This window comes from Acanthochromis polyacanthus, chromosome 5 (assembly GCF_021347895.1).
Source record: "Acanthochromis polyacanthus isolate Apoly-LR-REF ecotype Palm Island chromosome 5, KAUST_Apoly_ChrSc, whole genome shotgun sequence".
In the NCBI taxonomy this organism is placed as follows: Eukaryota; Metazoa; Chordata; class Actinopteri; family Pomacentridae; genus Acanthochromis; species Acanthochromis polyacanthus.
The window spans coordinates 32,651,749-32,676,579 of NC_067117.1; the positions used below are offsets into that span (position 1 = coordinate 32,651,749).

The following is a 24,831-nucleotide window of genomic DNA, read 5'->3' on the forward strand; positions in this document are numbered from 1 at the left end:
CTGTTGTCCTTACTTTTTGTGTACCGTGAATTTATCAGTTTTGTTTGGTTAACATGTACTCTGAATGAGCTGCATTTCAGTCACTGTTCTGTATAGAAACAGAAAAATATGCCAACGCAAACAGAGGCAGCATTATGATGTGAAGCATTGTGATGGCAGTATTATGACGTGAAGCATGGTGGGGGCAGCATCATGACGTGAAGCATGGTGGTGGCGGTATTATGACGTGAAGCATGGTGGTGGTGGTATTATGACATGAAGCATGGTGGTGGTGGTAATATGACGTGAAGCATGGTGGGCGGTATTATGACATGAAGCGTGGTGGTGGTGGTATTATGACATGAAGCATGGTGGTGGTAATATGACATCAAGCGTGGTGGTGGCAGTATTATGACATGAAGCGTGGTGGTGGTAATATGACATGAAGCATGGTGGGGCGGTATTATGACGTGAAGCATGGTGGTGGCGGTAATATGACGTGAAGCGTGGTGGTGGCAGTATTATGACGTGAAGCGTGGTGGTGGCAGTATTATGACATGAAGCATGGTGGGGGTGGTATTATGACATGAAGCATGGTGGTGGTGGTAATATGACGTCAAGCATGGTGGTGGCAGTATTATGACATGAAGCGTGGTGGTGGCAGTATTATGACATGAAGCATGGTGGGGGTGGTATTATGACATGAAGCATGGTGGTGGTGGTAATATGACGTCAAGCATGGTGGTGGCAGTATTATGACATGAAGCATGGTGGTGGCAGTATTATGACATGAAGCATGGTGGGGGTGGTATTATGACATGAAGCATGGTGGTGGTGGTAATATGAGGTGAAGCATTGTGGTAATATGATGTGAAGCATGGTGAGGGCGGTATTATGATGTGAAGCATGGTGGTGGAGGTAATATGACGTGAAGCGTGGTGGTGGTAATATGACGTGAAGCATGGTGGTGGCAGTACTATGACAAAGCATGGTGGTGGCAGTATTATGACATGAAGCATGGTGGGGGCAGTATTATCTCGTGAAGCATGGTGGGGGCAGTATTACGACATGAAGCATGATGGATGCAGAGAAGCTAGCAGATGTAAAATGCCTCCTCAGTTTTTTCTGCTCTTGTGCACTGTTCATTGAAACTCTACACAGTTTACAAACCACTTGTTTGTTTCGTGAATACTTAAAATACTGCCACACTCTCAAAGTTTTGGGACTTTGAAAGCTTTTTCCCTGAACTGAGTTGGGGGAAAAAGATGGTGAAACTACACTACTGTTCAAAAATTTGGGGTCATCTGGACGATTTCTTTCAAAAATAAGTACATTTCTAAATGACCCCAAGTGATGGATCCTGTGGACATGTACCATTATTAGCATGAAGTAGCCTAGACCTCAACTATATGCAAATGAGGCGAGTCGAGCGGTAGGGCAACACTTTGTGAAACTTTGGTAAAACCTCTGAAGTAGACGTTGTTGAACTGAAATGAGGACAGATTCAGCATCTTATTTCCTACCTCAAATGTTTTCAGAAATATTTTCCGCTGAACTGTTTTGGTAATCAAAGAGAAAGTTTGTGACCGAGACACCATGTTGGTCCAACACCTCTACAGGACTGAAGATAAAGCGCTTTGTCATGTGACCCACTAGTGTTAAAACGCCTCTGTGAACACGGACCATTATTAGTTTGAAGTAGCAGAAAATTCAACTTTATGCAAATGAAGTGAGGCAGCTAGCGGGCAAAGCGACACGACGCCCCCAGAATGCAATGCAGGGTGTTTCACATAGACAGTGAATGGAAAGGGTTGAAGTAACGGATCCTGTGGACAGTTCATAATGAAATCGATGCTGAGCTCCATTTGTTTTTCTTTTTCAGACGTTCACTGGCCTCCTGAAGCACACGCCACCTCCGGCCTCCGCTGCAGCAGCCTCCTCCTCAGCCTCGGACCAAAACAGCAACGCACAAACCACAGTTCCCACAATCCCGCGGGGCCACCTGGTCGTGGGCCCCAAGGACCAGCTCCGCCTCCTCACACCGGTGGGCAGCACGGCGACGTCCAATCACTGCGCGGCGGCCGGGGTCCACACCGCCAAGCACGGAGCCCCGAGGCCGCCGTCGTCCCTGAGCGAGGAGGACGACGGAGGAGGCGGCGGTCGGGTGAAGAAGAAACGAAAGAAAAAGGACCGGAAGGAATGGGAGAAAGTGGGAGAGGGGGAGGAGAAGGAGAGCAGCAAACCAAAGAAACGAAAGGAGGAGAAGGTGGCGACGGTCACGCTGAGGAAGAGCAAGGAGCCGAAGGAGAGGAAGGAGCGGCGGGGTAAGGGCAAGGAGGGCAGGAAAGACAGCAGGGCCGAGCTGAAGGCCAAGACCGCGGCCGTCGCCTCCGTAGCAGCTCAGGTGCCCGTTAAGGTTCCCGGCAAAAGAGGGAGGAAACCGAAGATCAAAGTCCTACCTCCTCTGCCCACGAATCAAGGTTGGCATCGTCTCTGAAGCATGTTGTTTTTTTTTGTTGTTGTTGGTTTGTGTGGGTTTCCTTTGTGGCTGCGGAGCGTTTTTAAGTGGTTCTGTGCAGGAGTGGAGTTTGAGTTCATTCAAACACAGACGTCTGGTTTATTTTTAGACTGACAGACGTTAAAAATCGATTCGCAGCAGAACAGAAAACCTGACAACAATCCTCAGAGTGGATTAACAGCAAAATGACAAGTTTTTATTGGTTCGATATTCTCAAATGTGAAGGTTTGCTGGTTTGTACTCTCAGTTCTGATTAACAGATTGATTTTGAAAGCAGGCTTCACTAGGAGAGCAGGGTTTTTTAGTGTTTTTGATCAGATATATCCAAGTTGTTGAAGGGATTTTGGCATGAATGATCTGTCTCATGTAGTTATATTAAATTTGAACAAAAAAAAGCGTAATCTTAATGTTTGATATCAGCGTGAACTTACAGGTTCTTATAGGAATTTCAGCACAACTTATCCTTCAAAATGCCAAAACCTTTGGTCTGATATTATAGCTAGGCAATGTGGAAATGGGGCTAAGAATTTTGCATTTTTAGTTACGAGCATGAAACTGGGCATAGTTATTGTCCAGGAAGTTTTTTGGATATGGAGCCAGAAATCTAAAGGCTCCTGTTAAAAACATGCTTTACGTGAGAAAATTTACATCTCTGTAAATCCTGAGCCGATTTGTTAACCTAGGTATTGATTTTATGGCTTGTTTGTGTGTGGAATTGTTTTTCGAAGTTTTAAAAACAGTGAATTGTGACCCTTTAATGTAAGATGGTGTCCAAAATGGAACAGAAACAACTGAACCTTTGCAATGTCCAATGGAATCGAATGTTCATTTCTAATATCAGTATGAAGTGGCAGGTTCCTAAAGGGATTTCGACACGACTTGTCCTTCTTATATGTTTGTATTAAAATTTAGAAACAAAAGCCAAATCTTAAGTCTGATATCAGTCTAAACTTGCATATTCTCAAATGTGAGGATTTGCTGCCTTTCTCTGCTTTATACTGTCATTTCTGATTAACTGATGGATTTTGAAAGTATTCATCACTAAAATAGATTCTTTTTTGAGTTTTAGATCAAACATATCCAAGTTGTTAAAGGGATTTTGACACAAATGATCCGTCTTAAGCAGTTATGTTAATTTGAGAAACAACAGCCAAACCTTTAGTCTGATATCACTATGAACTTACAATCTGTCAGAAGGGTTTGACACAAAAAGTTTTATTGGTTTGATATTCTCAAATGTGAACATTTTTATGATTTCTCTGCTTCATAATTAGATTTTTTGATTTACCAATTGATTTTGAAGGTAAACAGCACTAAAAGCAATGTTTTTTTTTTAGAATTATAGATCAGATATATCCAAGTTGTTGAAGAGATTTTGACACAACTGATCCATCCTTATACTTTAATTTTTAACGAAAATATACCAAGTCTAAGTGTCTGAAATCAGTGTTAAGTTGCAGGTTCTTAAAGGGATTTCAACATGACTGTCAATCTTATATGTTTACATTAAAATTTAGGGGGGAAAAAAGCAAATCTTCAGTCTGATATCAGTCTAAGCTTTCACGTTGTCAAAGGAGTTTTGACATAAATGCCAAATTTTCATTGTTCCGATATTCTCAAATGTGAAGATTTGCTGCTTTTGTCTACTCTATACTCTCATTTCTGATTAACTGATGGTTTTTAAAAGCATTTATGACTAAAAACGATGTTTTTTTTAGAGTTATAAATCAGATATATCCAAGTTGTTGAAGGGATTTTGACACAAATGAGCTATCCTTGTATACTTTAATTGAATTTGACAAACAAAAGCCAAACCTTCAGTCTGACATCAGTATCTATCATAAGAGTTTGACACAAAATAACACATTTTATTGGTTTGATATTCTCAAATGTGAAGTTCTCTCTGATTTCTCTGCTTTCCTATGTAATTTTTGATTTACCAATTGATCTGAAAGTCTCTTATTTAAATTTGAGCAGAAATGTGTAACTTTAATGTCTGAAATCAGTGTGAACTTGTAGGTTGTTACAATGATTTTGGCTCTATTCATCCATGTTGTATGTTTATATTAATTTTGAGACAAAAAGACAAATCCGTCTGATCGCAGCATGAACTTACAGGATCGTGAATGGATTTTGAAAAATCTGTAAAAATTCCAGCAAAAATAGCAAATCTTTGTGTTTGATATCACAATGTACGTGCAAGTTGTTCACACTTGAACACGACTAATCCATCTTTTATGTTTTTATTACCTTAGAAGAAAAAGAAAAGCCTAAATCTTAAGGCCTGATATCAGTTTCTATTTGTTTTTCTCTCTTGTAAATATTAAATATTTTCAGAATCGCGAAAAATGTAGAAAAACAGCAGCTGCATTCAGTTACATGATAAAAAAAAATTGCACTAATGTAGAAAAATAAAGCATCACAGATTCACAGAAACCCCATTTACAAACACACACACAGAAAATGGTAGAAAGTGTAGTTAGAACTCAAGTGATTTCAGTATGACGTATCTGTGTCTAATTTTGAGAAAAAGAATCCAGATCTTAATGCAGTCTGACGAACTTGTATGAAATTACTTCAGTCGTGTGAAGCTGTCAGTGTTTGTTGCAGCTCTAACCTCTTCGATTACCACTTTTGAACCTTTGCCGCCTCTGAATCTCACACGTCTGCTTCGCTTCCATCAGACGTGACTGAGCATCGTGTGTTTGTGTCTCCTCCAGTGTTTAATCAACAACCAAAAAACAACAGCAGCAAAAAAATAAAGATAAAATAAACATCTGAACTGTCTTCTGAGCGAGCGCCGGAGCCGGAACATTTCGGCGCTAATTGGACGCCACAGATGACGACTGTTCTATTCTTAAATGTCCTTAAATCATGATCAGACATGTCGGGATAAATGAGTCTTATTATGATGTGATTGTTGGATTTAATTAAGACCCACTGAGTGTTTGTGTGGGTGGGTGGATGGGTGGGCGCATTAGCATTCTGCCCAAGCTGGGAAACAGATTTGCCTGCAAGAATCCAGAATTGTATCGGCTCACGTTTCGAAGACGTGAACTGAGATGACACTGACTGCAGGATAATGGGATCTTATAGGTGCAGCAATTAGAGGCTTTTACTGTCTTTGTCTCAGCTTGTTCTTGCTGTTTTTATTCTGTTGGTTTGTAGGTTTGTCTGCAGTTTCCAGACTGAAATAGTGCAACAGCTTATATACAACAAGAATTAATGTCTAGACAACTATGAGACGGATTGCTGTAAAACTGAGTCCATCCCTCAATAATTTCCGGAGTTTTTGTGCAACTTTTCCCAAGTACCATGATGTTTGATGTGAAAGTCTTGACGGTTATTAGATGGATTTCTGTGAATTCATGAACCAACATTTACGTTACTGTTCAAAAGTTTGGGGTCACTCAGATAATTTCATGTTTTCCATGAAAACTCACAAAACTGCACAAGGGTTTTCTAATCATCAATGAACCTTTCAACATCCTCAGCTAACACAATGTAGCATTAGAACTAGGGCTGAAATGATTCCTCAAGTTATTTGAGTAGTTTGATTACTAAAATTCCTCCAGGCAAAATTCTCTGAACCGAGGCTTCGTTTAATCAGCTACTATACCTGTACTATATATGTACAGTGCCCCTGTACTTTACCATAGCCTATATCTGTCCAGGATGGTTATTTCTGTTGCAATGTGTGCTCACTTCCGCTTTTGATGCTGTAACACACATGCCTAGTGCTGAATCTGGTTACTTGATTAATTGCCAGAATAATCGATAGAATACTCGATTACTAAAATAATCGATAGCTGCAGCCCTAATTAGAACACAGGAGTGATGGTTGCTGGAAATGTTCCTCTGTACCCCTATGGAGATATTCCATTAAAAATCAGCTGTTTCCGGCTAGAATAGTCATTTACCACATTAACAATGTCTACACTGTATCTCTGATTCATTTAATGTTATTTTCACTGAAAAAAAAGCTTTTCTTTCAAAAATAAGGACATTTCTAAGTGACCTCAAACTTTTGAACGGTAGTGTAAATCCTTCTCTTTTTATGTTGCCACGTATGTAGCTCCATTAAAGGTCACAGTTCAACTTATCAAATACATAGGTTCATGACATACCCACCAACTTCAGCGATGCTTCTTATTTAGTAGTAATTAAGAACTGTAATCATGCTAACTCACTAATCTACAGAGCTAGCATTATACCAGCCAAGCTACATGGTCATGTAGCTTGCTCAGAATGACAAATGTGAGTATGCTACATTACAAATTATCTAGTTAATACTCTCAGTTTTCAGGTGTTTTGTGTTCCTCTCACATTTGTACCCACTGTGGACTCATTTATCCCTGCAGTATAAAGTCCTGCACCTCTCGCGTGCAGAATTCTTTGTTTTTTACAGAATCCGATTGGTTCAAAGGCTTTATTTTTGTTTAAGACGTGAAGAATCAAGCAAATTTGATGGAATATCACATTTTTTTAGCTTAGATTTGGATCATTTTCCCCTAAAACTGCTGTAAACATGAAATGAGAGGCTGCCGTAATTTCCCTGGATGTGTTAAGCATTGCAGAATTTTTTGTTTTTTACAGGATCTGATTTGTTCCGAGGCTTTATTTTTTTAAAAGGACATTTAGAATAAAGAAAAATAGATGAAATATCACTATTTTAAACTTAAATTTGGATCATTTTTCCATTTAATTGTGCGTCACAGATGGTAAGTTCATGGAAAGTTTACAAACTGATGCTTCTCCTCAGTTAAATTGTGTATTTTTTGCAGTATTTGTTAAAGATAAAACACCAGCCAACAGGTTTTTTTTTTTGTTTATTGAAGGGTCTCAGACTTAGGGCCTTCTCCATGCAGCCACCCGACCAACCAGTCGGAGCACATGTGCATCGATTAAAGCAGCGATACCTCACTGGCTTCTCACCTGTGAAATGTGTTAATTAAAATGCACGACCCAGGCAGAGGCACCTTCTGCTGAGTGATTTTTTGTGTGTGGCTCCTGCAGCTCAGCGAGGTGGTAGCTTCTGGTCAGCGGCAGTCAGTGTAACAGAAAAAGATGTGAGAAATCAATTCCGGCTAAAAGTTATAACCAGAAGCATCACCGTGGCTTATTGAGAGTCTCACCTTTAGTCGCTAACGTCCCAATCCTCTTCACGTTTTCCACTCTTTGCTCCCACAGCGGCGCCTCCCACCCAAGGAGTCCACGGTAAGGTCCAGCTGCAAGGCGGCCACGGCAAGAACCACGGCCAGGCCAACAGCAAGGCTCCAGCCCCCTCAGCGCCCAAACAGAGGGGCCGCAAACCCAGGTAAGACCGCCATGACAGCCCGACAACTCACAGGAGGAGGGGAGGAAGAATTTATAACATGGCAAGAAAAGGAGAAGAATTTAGAAAAGTGAAAGTGGACGCTGATGGAGTACGGCAAGAAAAGGCAGCTATAAACCTGTCATCCCCAACAAATTATGCACTTCCTCTCTGGGCACCTCGATTCCACATATTTCACTCTGAAGCTATATTTTGGAGGCAGAAACGACGGGAAGGGGAGTTTTATTCAGTCCCATGAGGACAGGAGTATGTGGCGGAGTTTGAACCTGAGCAAAATGAAGCACGAGGAGGGAGCTTTGATTTGGAACTGAACTCATCTTCCAAATTTAGCTGAAATTGGATCTGAAAAACCCAATTAAGAATCTATTAAATCAGCTCAAACATCGGAATCCCATTTCAAAACATTGATTCTAAAGCAAAATCAACTTTCTGTTTTTGGCAAAACAGTCAGAGAAGAACTTCTAACCCTCCTTATTTTCAATAAAAACAGTGTTTTTTTTGTTTTTTTAAGGTTGTGTTTCAGTGTACAAATGAAAGAACAAGACTTTGATGATTTTATAACAAATAGCGTGACAAATAGCCCCTCTTGTGCTCCTTTCGACCCTTTTCATCGCCTATTTTACCCCAAATTATTCCCTTTATACCATTATCGTCTTTTTCTTTTTTCTCACTCCTGGACTACAACTGCCTCCAGAAAAGCTGAAAACGCTGTTTATAGGGCTGAGAAATAGGAGTACACATAGAGGGCACAGTGACACATCCTATATTTAAGTTAAAAATGTCGCCCGTGTCACGGCTGTAACTGCTGCTCCTTCATCCTAAAATGCTTGTTGCTTCTCTGACTCTTTCACAGACATCATTTATCTTTAGAAGCAGAGTCAGATTAGTGGATATTAAACAAAAAGTGCTCATCAAACACAGTTTTCGCCATTGACGTCCATCTTTTTAGCTAAACTTTACCGTGTGTGTTTTAAGTGCTGCTGTGCTCTAAAGTAAAAATATAGGTATGTTTTTTTGTAATAAAGGACTGCTCAGGATGTTTTTAAACATAAATCTATCAAACAGTAAATCTGAGAGCTGAACTATGAAGTGAGGGTGGTGTATCAGCGTGGTACATTGAGCCTACAGTCAGTTTGCTGCTAGATTTCCACGGTAACTAATGCTACACAGCTAGATCCCCATGGTAACTAATGCTGCATAGTTAGATCTGCATGGTAACCGATGCTGTGCAGCTAAATCTCCACGGTAACCAATGCCGCGCAGATAAATCTCCATGGTAACTGATGCTAAACAGCTAAATCTCCACAGTAACTGATGCTGCATAGGTAGATCTCCATGGTAACTGATGCTACACAACTAGATCTCCATGGTAACTGATGCTACACAGCTAGATGTCCACGGTAACTGATGCTGCATAGATAGATCTCCACGGTAACTGATGCTACACAGCAAGAGCTCCACGGTAACTGACGCTGCACAGCCATGGTAACACCATCAGTTTCTATGGAGATCTAGCTGTGCAGCATCACTTACCATGGAGACACCTTCCGGATACTGAAAACTGACTTTTTGCTCATCACACCTGCTAACCCACTGATCTGGCTTCATAGTTGAGCCCTCTGGATGTTCATCTTCTTGAGCTACATTCGTGCAAAGATGGCAAAGATACCAGAATAAGTTCAGACTGGGGAGACGAGTGCAGGCTGTCAGGATGTGTTTCTGGCTGACTCTGTAAGTTGAATCGGGGTTATGGTGCCACAAGCAAGGAGACAGATGTTGGTGAAAGTTTAATGCTCACATAAAAATGTGACTAAAAGGAGATGGTTTCAGTGAGACGAAGATGAAGAGCAGCACAGAGACGATACGAAGCGAGAGACTTCAGATAAGGCAGCAGCAGATAAAAATGTGAAGAGAAAAGAGAGGAAAAAACCCTCTGCTTCTGCTGAACTGGAGTGACTCGGGGTCATTTCCAGGTTGCCCTCTGGTATCGGGTCATGTTTTGTTCAGATAGCAGCAGTCACAAGAAGATTAGAGAACCCTCATGTGGCTCAGTTTTAATTCCATCTTAATCTGCCGCTTTGTCTTTTCTGTACGCTCACTTTGCCAGAGTTTTACTGCGAGAAAGAGAGAGAAAATACCGCTAACTGGGACAGAAGAGGAATCTTTCTTGTCTCTCCAACCATGGCTGCCAGTGTAGCTCTAAATCACCGTCTGCGGTTCACCGGCAGCTGCAGTTTCAACAAGAACAATGAAGGTTTCGCTGTAAACTGAAGCCTAAAGTAATGCTTGGGCTCAACAACAGACGTTTAATGCAACAGTTTGACTCAGTCTTTTTGAGAGTTTCTAATGAAATTATGTTCAAACAACAAACTATCTTAAGGGAATTAGCTTTCATGTTAAAATCAAATGCATTTTTTTAATTATTAGTTTTAACTGAAGGAAATTGTGCAGCCATGTTAAGATAGAAGAAGGGAAAATGAATAATACATCAAATTTTATTAAACTACCACAACAGGATTTTTGTTTTTATCAAACTAATGCAAAAATTTAAGTTCAAATTGTCGTAATATTAAGTTATGTCAAACTAACTCCTTAAAATAATGATTGCGACCTAAAAAGTTCATCTAAATTGTTAAATGTATTTCTTTTTTAACCTTGTAATCATGTTTAATTTAAGTTATTGAAACAAAATGTACTGTTAGCGACAATAGTACCAGATTAATAGAAATGTGTTCATTTTTTTATTCTTTAAACCCATAAATGAAATAAGACCCACTCTAAATATGTTACAATATATATTTTTTCTCAACAGAGCAGTCCTATTTTTTTTTATTTTAAACTTTTTGCTATCTGGCATAAAATAAATATCTGCTGGAGAATTTCTAAATAATTATACAACAGCCCTCGTTTTGCAAAATAAATCACTATGTCATAATTAATGACGTTAGAAATGTTTTTAACTGTATTCCAGGATAAAGGGATCTTTGATTCATAAGCGGGGTGCAGAAAATACTGAAAGTTGTAGCAAAGTTTTGGGGGGTTTTTTGTGTAAAAATGGAACCAATAATTTTGGTTAAATGCTTAAACACACCAAAGTACTTTGGTTAAATAGCTTTAAAAAGCTATGTTTTATGACTTTTTAATGCATGTAAAGGCCTCTACAGTCTGGGCTTTTCTTTTGTCACTTATATGATATGAATAATTAATTGCTAATTGATTAATTTAAATGATTTAACATGTATTAAATACATGCGTGTTACAGGATGAAAGACTGTGGCTCATTAATAATTAATCGATTAATTAAAAGTACAGTATCGGAAAAATAAGGTGTTTTTTGAACATTAAAGGTCCCCTATGGTGGGAGTCCTTTATTTCATGGTGTTTTGTGGTCGTTTTAAACTTGGAGGTGTTCAATAAAAGATATAATAAATATGTTTACTTCTGCCATTGCTCGAGCCTCCTGAGAGCTAGTTAGCCTCCGAGCTTGAGACGCCGGTAAAACCTGTGAGCTACGTAGCACCAAACGACCCAGTAACCGTCAACATCAGGCGTGTTTTTCCTGAAGGGGACAGGAGCTTTTCAGAGCCTTTTTAACAGGCCTAAAATCAGGAAATATGCGGTAAATTTGCATTATTTTGAGCGTAAATGCTAAAATACGAGCCATTTGGACAACAGGAGGAATTAAAAGCATATAAACTTAAAAATCTAAAACTATAAACTTGTATATGTTCACGACTCTTTAAGCATTCTTTACTGTAAAAGTATAAATCCACTGTTTGTATTTGATACCACATTCACTCTGTTGCACTGCTTTAATGATAAAGGAGCCGTCTTGTGAGTTCTCGGTGGGTTTTCTGAGCAGAAAGAGGCTAATTTGTGCTTGTAGGGGAGCAGAGCTAACTAGCGTGCAGCTGTGGGCGGCTGCATGAGAAGCCGACTTAATGTGCTGCATTTAGTGCTTGGATGGGGTCAGACGTGTTCAGCAAAGTGACAAAAGCAGGAAGAAATGACAAGAAAACACTGGAAAGAAGCCGATGCGTGTGATTGGACGGTTGTGTATTTAGGCCGTATTTTGACGATGTGTTCACTGACTCTCTGTGTATTTGGGGTTCATTCACACACAGATTTTTAGAACTATTTCTGCTCCATCGTTTCTGATTTGCCCGAAACGTTTGTAGCATCAAATGTGTGTTGTTTTTTTTACAAAGGTTTTTCTGATGGTTTTATTTTTGTTTCCAAGATAAACTTCTAAAAAAACGTACCAGTCAACCTCACTTGTTTTTTCTGATCTCTGAATCTGATTCTCTGGTTTTCCTGAAAGTTTTTTTTTTTTTTTATCATAAACTGTGCATATTTAAAAGGGTATTTGTGAAACAAAAACTAAATATTGCTGCATAGTGTAATCCAAGTAGAGACGGAGTTCTAGAGCTTCATAACACTTCTCAAAGATTAATTTATTTTTGAATTATGGACGTAATTATTTTGGAGAAGGCTTGTCATTTAGTTTTGTATTATTTCTTTGGGAAGAAAGAAGTCTCGCTGTGTTTGATTTACTGCAATGACATGAGAAATAACAGTGAAAATTTCAGGCTTTTTTCTCAAATAGTTGCTGAGATCTTGTTGTTTAAACGTGGCTTTAAACTTAAATGTGCGAAAAAATGTGTTGAAGCTAAGCTGAAATGTTCCTAGCATAGAATCTGGGTAATTTACGAAGATGTTACCGATATCAAATACTTTCCAAGATCAACATGTTTTTAAAACTGCTTGTCGACCCACTTTCTAGCGTTTAGCATTGAAATCTGAGGCTGTTTTAACGTCAACATCCCAGAAACTATTGAAGAGAAAATGCTGAGATTTCCATTTTTTTCTCATCATGATGCTGATCCAGAATCTAAAATATTGGACAAATAGATTGAATAACCTTTGATTATGGTGGAGTTGAATTATGAAAACAAATTGAAGCTGACATGAAAAATCCCATCTTTGAGCACAAAATAACAAAAAAAAAAAAGATATTTTCTGAAGCACATGTAGCTGAATGTCACAGACAAAACAAAAGGTATAAAATACTTAATAAAACTAAGTTCTCATTCACAAAAATGACATTTTTGTTGAACGTTATTATCTGATTAAGCAGGAATGATAAAATGTACCAAAAATATTGCTGAAGAAGTAGAAACTGATCTCTGGAGTTTCAAAATAATTCTCAAATATTAACCAGTATTTCTAATTATTGTCTTCCATTTTTGATATGGACATCATTTTCATTTCCCCCCAACTTTGACGGCATAGTCGTTAGTTTTGAGGAGGCTTTTCATGTAGTTTTGTGTAATTTCTTTCAGAAATTAGCGCTACATTTGATCTACTGGTTCAATGTTATTGTCGATTTGGAATCCATAAAATGATGAGTAAAAGCAGTGAAAATATTTTTATCTTAAATGGATCATGAGATATTTGACGCCAAAACGCAGCTTTAAATTTCCATTTTTTGTGAAGAAATGTGTTGAAAACAAATCGACAAGTTGTTTTTATCAACGTTTATTCCTGGAAAGTATTCACTAAATCTGTCTAATATTTATAGTTTAAGCTAAAAAAAGTTTCAAGCATGATGTGTGATCTAATATTCAGTGGTGTCCAGCTAAATCTCCCATCGTACAGTGGTTAGCAGCTGTATATTTAGATGTAATTGGGGAAAAAAAACAAAAAACTTTGCATCTCCAAAGGTCCACTTTTTTTACCATAGTGTCTGGATTTACCTTTTCCCTTTTGCTCTGCAGCTGATCTGAGGTCAGCTGGAGGCAAACATTCCTCTGCAGCTCGATGACTAGCGCTAGCGTTTCACCGTGTCAGCGAGGAAATAACCCGCCGTGAGATTTGCTGCGGTCGGAGACGATTACGCTGCAGATATGCTAGTCACTCGTTTAGTCACCGCTTGCACCGTAGACCAGGAAACACGCTGATTTTTCATTCATTCATTCCAAACTTAACTCAAACTGGTCGGGCCGTGGGTTCTTCTGTGTTTTGGTGGTTTAGAAATAGCCGCATCTTGAAGCAAAAGTGGGAGAATATAACATACCTGTACGTGATCTAACTTGCTCAGCCAGGAGAAAAAAGAACAAAAAAAAAAGCGCTGCTGCAGGCTGCTAGTGCTGCCGATTAACTCATCAGAATTCCTCCCCGTGGCAGAGATCCTGGTGCAGCGCCGGTGGAGAAGAAGAAGAAGGGGAAGAGGAGAAACCAGGAGCTGGCTGTCCAGGAGGGGGCCGAGAGCGACGACACTACCTCAATGTCGGCCCTCCACATGGGCGGAGAGGACAGCCAGGACCCCCTGGATAACGCAGTGAGTGGAAGCATTTAGACGTGCACATGAATGACACATGAAGACCATTACAGCATTTACAAACCCTCTGAACCCCAGCCAGCCTCATTTTTCCTCACTGTGGGCTCATTTTTAACAAGTCCTGCACCTTTATAGAAACAGAACAGGCAGGACCAGAAGCACATGGAACTAAACATGTCTTTTGTGCAGTTTAATAAAATTATAATGCCATAAATCATAAAAAAAGGAACAAAAAGAATTAAAATTCCTTAGTTCATGAAGACTGTAGTGTCCATAGGTGTTACCAATACTGGAAAAAAAGTGGCGTTTTTCCTCACTGTAGGTTCATTTTTCACTCTGATGTAAAGTTTTGCACCTCTGTGGAAACAGAACAACCATAACAGAAGCAGGTGGAACTCAAACATGTCTTTAGTGCAGTTTAATAAAGTTATAATGCCATAAGTCATAAAAAGGAATGATGCCAGTTGGAATTTCTTATTTCATGAAGACTGAAGTGTCCACAGATGTTACCAGTGCTGGAAAAAAGTGGCGTTTTTACTGACTGTGGGTTCATTTTTAACTCTAATATAAAGTCCTGCAGCTCTATGGAAACAGAGCAAACAGGACTAGAAGCAGATGGAACTCAATTATGTCTTTTGTGCAGTTTATTCAAGTTATAATGACATAAATCATAAAAGGAACTAAATTAGTACATTTTTACTGGAAAAGATATGGTGTTTTTACTCACTGTACGCTCATTTTTAACTCTAATATAAAGTCCTGCACCTCTGTGGAAACAGAACAACCAGGACTAGAAGCAGATGGAACTCAAACATGTCTTTTGTGCTGTTTATTCAAGTTATAATGACATGAATCATAAAAAATTTATGAAGTTAGTTGGAATTTCTTGGTTCATAAAGACTGAAATGTCCACAGTTGTCACCACTACTGAAAAAAAACAAACCCCGCAGTGACTCCCTGCTTCCTATCGATATTTTAATATTTACACTTTAATTAGTTTCCGTACTTGTGTCCTGTCAGCTCTGTGGAAACACTGCCTACAGTTCAACCGAGAAGTCCCTGAGTTTTTGTCACAGGACTGTTGGTCACAGCTGAGTCACTGATGCTTCATGGCTGCATCGAGGAGAGCAGAATTATTAGTTTTTTTTTTACAGAATCTGGTTGAGGAAAGCTGTTTAGTTTTGGCAATTTTTAAAAAATGAGACAGGTAGAATATCTCTGTTTTGGTGAAACATGATTTTAAGCTATTGTGTCCCAACGTAAAGGCAAAAAGTAGAAAAATCCCACAAATATGTGGCTTTTTCCACAATGTCATTACTGATAATGGTTCATTTTTTAAAACAAAATGTAAAATAAAAAAGTAGAATAAGCAGATTTCAATAAAATATTGTGATTTTTAAGCTTAGTTTTAGCTATTTTTTTGGACAAAATTCTGTAGCACTCACATTCACATAGTTCATTTTTCATTTCATTTTTCAATTTCTGTCGCTGATAAATAATGTAATGTAATTTTTTTTTTTTTTTTGCTTTAAAAGCCTGCAGGTTGGTTTTAAGATGTAAAGAGTTAAAGAAAAAGATATTGTGACATATTGTTTTGTTATCTGTTGCTCAGACACCGAAACAAGATCTTTGAGGAATGGAAATGTGTTTTTATCTTAAAACACACTTTTAATTTTATTCAAGTTCAGATTCAGGAGCCGACAAGCAGCTGTGCAGTGGCTCTGCCTGGATTTAGCTCCTTTTTACAACTTTTCAGCCCCACCGGCTGTTTTTGAGTTCATAAAACAAATGAGAAAACTGGCAAAAGGATAAAAAATCACTTTTAAAGGCTTTGTGACACAAAGCTGAGTTTGAAAATGGCCGTCACACATTTTTGCAGGCTTTGATCAGATGTGACGAGTTGTTCCTGTCAGAAAGACGTCAAGGTAACTTGTCTCTAATAATGTTGCGTGTTCTGCAGCATCCACAGTGACTGATGGAGGAATTTAACATCACATCTGTTCTAATAAACAGTGTTGGACTTCATGTTTTTGAACTCTGCCTCAGACTCTTATTTTTTAAAGTAGATTGATTGTTCTACATTGAGCTAACGGCTAAATAGTTCAACGTGACGTGTTCCTGCTCTTTTGTCTTCATTCTCGTCTTTTCTCACTCTCTACTTCTTTACCTTCACATCTCCTCCCATCATCTCACCCTGTACCTCCCTGTACCTCTTCTATCCTCATTCTTTCCTCCCTCGTCTCACCCGACTCTCGCTCCTCAGAAGCGACGTTCGGGACGGCAGGTGAAGAGGAGGAAGTACAACGAGGATCTGGACTTCAAGGTGGTGGACGACGACGGGGAGACGATCGCGGTGCTCGGAGCCGGCCGCATCTCGGCGCTGAACGCCACCGCTCTGGCATGGCAGGCCGAGGTGAGGATGTTTTATGATTCACTGCATTTTATTGGTTTCTAATGCACAATAAATAGACTTATAGAGGCGTTCAAAGATCTGTACTGGACAACAAAATCGTTTGTGGCTGTCTGTGAAGTCTCCACTGACACTTTCATTTTCATTTGAAGGAAGTCTTCTTTACGTTAGTCATTCCACCTCAGATCGTTCATATTTTTTGAACAATTTCTGCTCAAACATCTCTGATTTGCCTGATTTTTTTGTAGTGTAAAATATGGATAATTCTAAACGTAACTGTGAAATTTTAGCGCAAAATATGATTTAATTTCTGAAATAATCTTTAAAAAACTGCCTGTAGACCCACTTTTAGTTTGTTTATTCAAACATTGACATTTGTGGTTGTTTGGATGACAATATTCCATAAACGACCAAGATTAAAGCCTAAAATTTACAGAAAATATTTTATTTATCAATCTAAAATTGCACAAATACCATTTTAAATATCTGTAGTTTAGAATCAAAACATTTCAAATCAGAGATGGTCCAGCAAAAGGTTCCTGATGGTTAGAGATGAAATATTCGTTTTTCTTTCAGTGCATGATTTCAGAAAGATGTTCCACGGCAAATAAAGACCGATATAATCTAGCTATAATAGATTTAATACAGCCGTAATATGTTTCTAAAAAATATGTGCCATTTAATAGTGTAAAATATGATAATTGTAAACATGACTGTGAAATTTTAGTCCAAAATATCTAATAATTTCTGAAATAATCTTAAAAAAACTCCCTGTAGACTCACTTTTAGCACGTTTATTCAAACACTGAGGTTGTTTGGATGACAATATTCCAGAAACCATCCAAGATTAAAACATTTTCAGAAAATGCTTCATTTATCAATCCAGAATTGCTCAGATACCATTTTAAATATTGATAGTTTATTATAAAAACGTTTCATACCAGTGAAATCTGGTCCAGCAGAAGGTTCCTGATGGTTGGAGGTGAAATAAATCTTTTCGTGTGTGATAGTAGAAAACTGTTCCACAGTAAATAAAGGTAGACATAACAGCATGTTTTTGACCAGAACGGGTTAAAAAAACATCTTAATTTTTTAGATCAGTTTCTGCTCAACCATCTCTGATTTACCAGACTTTTTATAGTGTAAAATATGGGTAATTCTAAACATAATTGTGAAATTTTAGCCCAAAATATCAAGTATTTTTTGAACTAATTTAATAAAAACTGCATGTAAACCTTTTTTAGTGCGTTTATTCAAACACTGAAATTTGAGGTGGTTTGGATGACAATATTCCAGAAACCATCCAAGATTAAAACCTAAAATTTTCAGAAAACGCTTCATATATCAATCTAAAATTGCTCAGATACCATTTTAAGTAACCGTAGTTTATTATAAAAGCGTTTCAAACAAATCAAACATGGTCCAGCAGAAAGTTCCCGATGGTTTGAGATGAAATAATCATTTCTCTGTTCCTCTTAGATTCTAATGATAAATATAACAACATATTGGAGCAAAAATAGGCTAAAAAAATTCTAAAATAATGATTAAGTCATGGAGCTGGGGAAGGAGGGGTTTGTCTCAGGGAAAGAAGCTCAGAATTTCCAAGATAAGAGTAAATTTCCCAAAAATAACTGCAAAAATCAGAGTAAAATAACTTTATGTTGTGTTTAATTGTGCCTTTTTAGTAGTTCTAAACCGGTGTGCGATGTTGGATGGACCTTTTCATGCTGCAGACCCACCGTTTCCCACGCATGAGGTCCGCCGTAGACGACTTTATCTAATTATACTTTGCAATTAGATTTGGCAGTAATTAAACACTCGTGATTTTGGCCGCTTGTTACTGTGAATTGGGAATGTTGAGAAGAAAACAAAGCACTGATTTGGACGAGTTGTGCAACAGGAACCGCAGTGGAATAAATAGATGCGAGGAATCAGACGGTATTTTTGGATCATTATTCCAATCACTTCCTGTTTCCTGTGCTGTGATGAGCTTGATCCAACTTTGACAAAAAAATTAAAAAACTCTCAGAAAGAACGATATTTTTGTGCAGCTGTTAGTGTAAATTTCCGACTTAAATAATAAAAGCTGAGATTTTTTCCAGAGTGTTACCCCCTCTTCTTGTTTTTCTCTAATTGCTCTGAAACGGCGTCATATTTAGCTGAAGCTGTTTAACCCTCCGACCACCAAAGCCTGCCGGTGGATTTGAAAGAAAACTGCAAAATGACACCATTTGTCAGAGCCTGAACCTTTAAAACTACAAAGAATTGCTGGATTTTCAAGTAATCGTGTGGATTCAGGTTTCTGGCCAAATCTAAGACATGAAATTGGGAATAATTCACTAAAATTGCTCCGCTCTACATGCCTGATTTTTGCCTAAAACAAACCGTCTGCAAAAACAGGAGTCTGTTAAAAACAAAACATTCTGTGATCCTTTGAAGCCGTGGAGCCATCAGTGACTCCAACACAGCCAGCAGGTGCTTAACCCTTTAAGCTTCAGTCAATTCCAGCCGTTTTCAGTACAAAAAATCGCTAATATTCTATTTTTAAATAAAAAAAATTACGAAAAATACGGGGAATATTGGACGCGCATCGGGAGGTGCATTTCCTTGAAACCGACCGATTCGGGGATTTTATACCGACTTCAGGACATGTTTTGGACAAAATAGTTTCCTGGCTTGTGTCATCTGATGTAAAAGATTGGATTATAGCCGTTTTTTGTGGAATCTTTTTTTTGTGTGTAATAATGAACCCGTAAATGTGAGTCGCGCTGTGTGCTTTGAAGCCGTGTATAGAGAACGGATGGATGAATATTTGTTTTTGTCGGACAAATGTGTTTTTCTCACCCGCTGTGGTAATCGCATCTGAAAGTGGTTTATACCGGCGGATTCATGAGAATCTAAGCTTTCCATCGGTGTATAGTGTTTGTATAATCGCGTTTGCACCCGTCGGACATTCCTGAAATTCCTATGCAAATTAGTAGGTGTACCGCCGGCGGTACACTGAAGCTTAAAGGGTTAATGAAAATTCAGGGAACTTTCGGCTGAACTGCAGGCAGTGTTTAAATGAGGGGTGTCAAACATGCGGCCTGCAGGCCAAAACCGGCCCACCAGACGGTCTAGTCCGGCCCGTAGCACGACTTGTAAAAATAATAGAGAAGAAATGAACTGCAATTTTAAAGTTGTAAAACAATAAGTTTTACATAATTTCTAGACCATGACAAGTTGTTTTGATCTTAAAGTAAATTACTGGATTGCTCATTGTTCTTTTGTGCCTCATTCGTAATGTTTTGTCTCGTTTTTTTGTGTGTTTTTCATGGTCTGGTTTGTCGTTTTGTCTCATGTTTTTGTGGTTTTGTTTCTCGTTTTTGTCGTTTTGTATTTCCTTTTTATCTCGCTTGTGTTTTTTTCTATTTTTGTCATTTTGCTTTGCTTTATTTATTGTTTTGTGTATCGTTTTTGTCATTTTTTGCCCCGTTTGTCCCTTTTTTTTGGTCACTTTGTAACTTTTCTGTCTGATTTTTGTCTCTTTTTTTGTTTCGTGTCGTTTGTCTAATTTTTTTTTTCATTTAGCTTCTTGATCTTGTCATTTCGTGCTTCATTTTGGGAATATTTTGTCTTGTTTTGGTAGTTTTGTCTTTTTTAGACTCTCCTTGTATGTTTTGTCATTTTGGTTCTTGTTTTTGTCTAATCCTAACTTTGTTATATGACAGAACTGTTAGCTGAGATTCTTCTGTTTCCATTGGCTGGCAAAACTTTATATTTTAGATTAATAAAGAAAAACAATGTGGAGTTATTAAAAATGTGAAACAAACATCCAGTGTGGGCTTCAGAGGGCGAATGCAGCAGCCTCAGAATAAATCCAACCTTCATGACGGTTGGACGGTTTAATTTATGCTCATTGATATTAACAAGGCGGACGAACCAACTCTAAAAATCTGCATTTTGGGACAGTCTTTAGGGAGTCTTTATTACATTGCTGCTGTATTAATACCAACTGTCTGTTTCAGGAGCCACCCGAGGACGAAGCAAACATCATTGAGAAGATTCTGTCGGTCAGAACAGCAAAGAAAGAGGTGAAGGAAAGAAAACAAACACACTCACATGATGTTTTAGTCTGTGGGGGTTATAAGTATTGTGGACTGTCCATTTCGAGTTAATTTAATCCTTTTTCTCCGTAGACGTCATCGTCTGAGGACCAAGCGGGGGACACCGAGGAGTTTTACGTCAAGTACAGAAATTTGTGAGTGTCTCTGTGAATTTTATTTTTCTCATTTAGCTGATGGTGTTGAATTTTTGTGTGAAGTGTTTCCTCAGATGTTTTTTTTCCCCATTACTGTGCTCGGTGGGAGAACAGGCAGAGGTAGAAATGTGTCAAATCATGTCAGGTCGCCGGTTGTAATTCCATTTTCTGTTACCGCCCGCTGTTCACTCGCTCAGACCAACTAATTCAACACCACAGAAAGCTCCGGTGTTTCTGGTTCAGACTGAAATATCTGAACAGCTGCTCCACAGGCGTTAAATGGTGCAGGTTTAGAACAAAGCTTAGGTGCTGTATCTGGTCCAGATCTGGAATGAAGATGCTCACAGGGTCTAAGAATCAGACTAATTGCTGGGTAGGTTTTCTGTGGGTCAGACGAGGAAGAATCTGGGTTGCCAGTGAAATCACAATGTGAAGGACAGTCTTGTTAACCCCTTAAACTTCAGTGTACCGCCGGCGGTACACCTACTAATTTGCATAGGAATTTCAAGAATGTCCGACGGCTGCAAACCCGATTATACAAACACTATACGCCGATGGAAAGCTTAGATTCTCATGAATCCGCCGGTATAAACCACTTTCAGATGCGATTACTACAGCGGGTGAGAAAAACACATTTGTCCGACAAAAACGAATATCAATCCATCCGTTCTCTATACACGGCTTCAATGCACACAGCGCGACTCACATTTCCGGGTTCATTAATACACACAGAAAAAAAGATTCCACAAAAAACGGCCATAATCCAACCTTGGACATCCAGACGAAACAAGCCAGTAAACTATTTTGTCCAAAAACATGTCCTGAAGTCGATATAAAATCCACGAATCGGTCGTTTTCAAGGAAATGCACCTCGCGATGCGTGTCCAATATTCCCTGTATTTCTCGTCATTTTTTAAATTTAAAAATAGAATATTAGCGATTTTTTTGTACTGAAAATGGCTGGAATTGACTGCAGTTTACAGGGTTAAACAGTGTTCATTTTTGACAGTTTGTCAATATTTCTGCAACACTTCTGTCACTGAAATAGGGAAATGCTATTTTATGATCCATTTTTACTTCTGTAATGTTGAATACAATCTTTTCAAGTTGTTCCTCTTATGGTTATGGGATCCAGAACAAGCCAAAAATGACTGAAAAAGCCAAAAGTATTATGCGAAACAACCCCAGTAACACATAAAACATCCAAAAGGTCACAAAAAATGACCACAATATGACCCAAAACAACCCCAAAATGGCTGAAAAAGTTCGGTGGATTGTTGTGGAATCTGAAACCTTTGTTACCTAAAGGATGAAGCTCATTAGCTGAAGCTACGCTCTCCCATCTCAGACTGGTTTTAAAGTGGTTGAGTTTTAGAGTCAAACCAGGAAAACATCTTGAAAAGGGCAGATCTGAGACCTGGCAAGCTGCTTCTTCATGTTATTAATTTTTTTCCTGTTTATAGGAGAATGTCTGTACAGATGATGTTACTTGGTTTCAGCTTCAGCAAATCTGATCCGATCAGATAAGATCGGAAAATATAAGATGGGAAACAATGTAAGGTAGGATAAAGCATGATAAGAGAAAATGACATAAGATAATATAAAATAAGATGAAATAAGATATGATTGGATAGAAAAAGATAAGATCAGATGCACTAAGATAGAAAAAAGTGAAAAAATAAACTAATATAGGATAAGATGGCATAATAAAATATGATAGGATCAGATAAAATAAGCTAAAATAATATGAGATGGATAAAATAAGATAATTTAAATTAAGATAAGACAGTACAATATGAATATCGGAAGAGAAGATAGGATAAGACAATATGAATTTAAATAAGATAGGACACAATAACATAAGATAGTAAAAAGTAAAAATAAGATAGGATAAAATACGATAGATTAAAATAGGATAAGATAAACCTTTATTAATCCCACAGCAGCAAAGGAGATAAAATGTAGTGAACATCAATAAATAAATAAACAAACAAAAATACACCTATGTGCTGTAGATATGCAAATTCTTTCATATGTAAAAATTCAGGAACATCAAGGGTATTAAAAGTCACCTTCATTAAAATAAGACAGCATAAAATGAGATAAAATATTAAACAAGATAATCCTTTTTTTTAATATCCCACAACTGGAAAGTTTTAACAGCAAAGGTGATGGTCCAAAAATGTTGTAAACATCAATGCAAAACAACAAATTTGACCAGAATTATACATACAGATTCTGTTTTATGTAGAAATTCAGATATTTTCCCTTAATTGTGTAAAATTTGAATATTGTCGAGGATTAATCTATATAGTAAAAAACATTAAAAGCATCAAAAATTGTGACTTTTCTCAAATTTTCTATTTTGTATTATTTTTTTTATAGGAATGTTCTTTTGTCCTTTAGGAAGAGTCACTTTGCGTTTCTCTGCACATAATAAAACCTCTTAAATCTCTTGACCAGAAAACGGTGATATTGCACAGATTACATTTACAGAGTGACTTTGTTTAGTTAACAGTTTTCATGACACCGTTTCCTCCCAGGTGACTTTGCACACATTAGTTTTTTATAGAGGTATCTGTTTTTATTCTGAGCCAGTCTGGGCATCCCTGGAGGAGATTTTTTTCATATGTTTTGTTCTAGCGACTTTGTGCCTTTTAAGAAAAGGTCCCGCAGCAGTTATTCTGATTATAATTTATTCTCCGGGGCGATGAATAAAACATCGACACGTTGAGGAGAAGCAAACTGAGCGAATGTGAACACTTTGCTTTATTTAAAATGACTGTTAAGTTACAGAAAAGTATAATATTTGCAGTGGAGGAGTCATTACTCTACATAATACTTAAGTAGCTGCTCAGTGACTGCAGAGGAACACCCTGAACACTGCAGTGACATTTATTTTTGTCCATTTATAGATTGTGGTGTATGGATTAAATCATGCATGTCAAACTGTAGCCATAGTAACAGCATTTGTTCTGCTGTCTTTCTCAACCACTAATGATAGGGGAATTCTTGTCGGTGCATATATCACTCTGAGGCCTGTATTTTTTTTACCCACAATGTTAGATTTATTCGGATATGGTGCGTAAAGATAGAAATCTGAGAACGCCATTTCAAATGTCACTTAAAGCTTTACATGATCGCTTAATATATTACTTGAGAATTAATTATGACAGCTTATTTTATAAATTGTCATAGCTTTAACTGAATGATGACCTTCATAGAGTTTAGCCGCACCGACAGCTTTACTGTTAACTAGAGCTGCGTAATTATTTCAATTTTAATCACGATTTTGCCTCCCACAGTCAAATTGACCACGATTTTGACATTTAAAATGCTCTATTTGTAGGAAAATGTCAGTACAGATAATATTAGAGTGTCAACTGAAGTAAATCTGACATTAGTATATGTTATTTCAGTCTTTTTAAAGTAGTTTTTTTGTTGATTGAACTGCAGAAGCTGATGGACACTAGAAGCTTCTCTGTGCACAGCTAACTAGCTTCTACTGTAGCCTTCATGTGAGGCGTTCAGGGAACATCTGTAAAGTGTAGTGTCAGTCAACAATCAGGAGCTCATCAAGTGAAATGTTTTGGTTATAGTTTTATTCATATTTTGCCCTTAGAATTGTAACTGATTGGAGACTAGAAGCTTCTCTGTGCACAGATAGCTAGTTAGTTAGCATCTGCTGCAGCCTGAATGTGAGGTATTCAGGGAACATCTGTAAAGCGTAGTGTCAGTCAACAATCACAAGCTCATCAAATGAAATAAATGATTGGAGACTTGAAGCTTCTCTGTGCACAGCTATCCAGCATCAGCATCATTACTTGTTAAATCATGTAATATCTTTGGATTAGTGACACTCTTACTATATTTTACCTATACTGTTAAAAAACAGCTTGTTGGGAGGCAATGAAAAGAATGCAAGCTTTATTATTTACTTAAGCTCCATTAATAACTCAATATTAGTCACGATTTTGCTTTCACAGTCAAATCGGTTGCAATTCTGTAA

At 38.0% G+C, this 24,831-nt stretch overlaps 1 protein-coding gene across 5 annotated transcripts in view; it reads left to right on the top strand.

Annotated features, from left to right (window-relative positions):
* chd6 (chromodomain helicase DNA binding protein 6) overlaps positions 1–24,831 on the top strand; it is a 165,950-nt gene that overhangs the window by 63,171 nt on the left and 77,948 nt on the right. For all 5 annotated transcript variants that reach the window (XM_051948134.1, XM_051948133.1, XM_022204996.2 and 2 more), the window contains exons 3-8: positions 1,862–2,459; positions 7,688–7,814; positions 14,019–14,172; positions 16,436–16,585; positions 20,590–20,655; positions 20,761–20,822. In XM_051948134.1, coding sequence (XP_051804094.1) covers positions 1,862–2,459; positions 7,688–7,814; positions 14,019–14,172; positions 16,436–16,585; positions 20,590–20,655; positions 20,761–20,822 — 1,157 coding nt within the window. The remainder of the gene's footprint in view (positions 1–1,861; positions 2,460–7,687; positions 7,815–14,018; positions 14,173–16,435; positions 16,586–20,589; positions 20,656–20,760; positions 20,823–24,831) is intronic.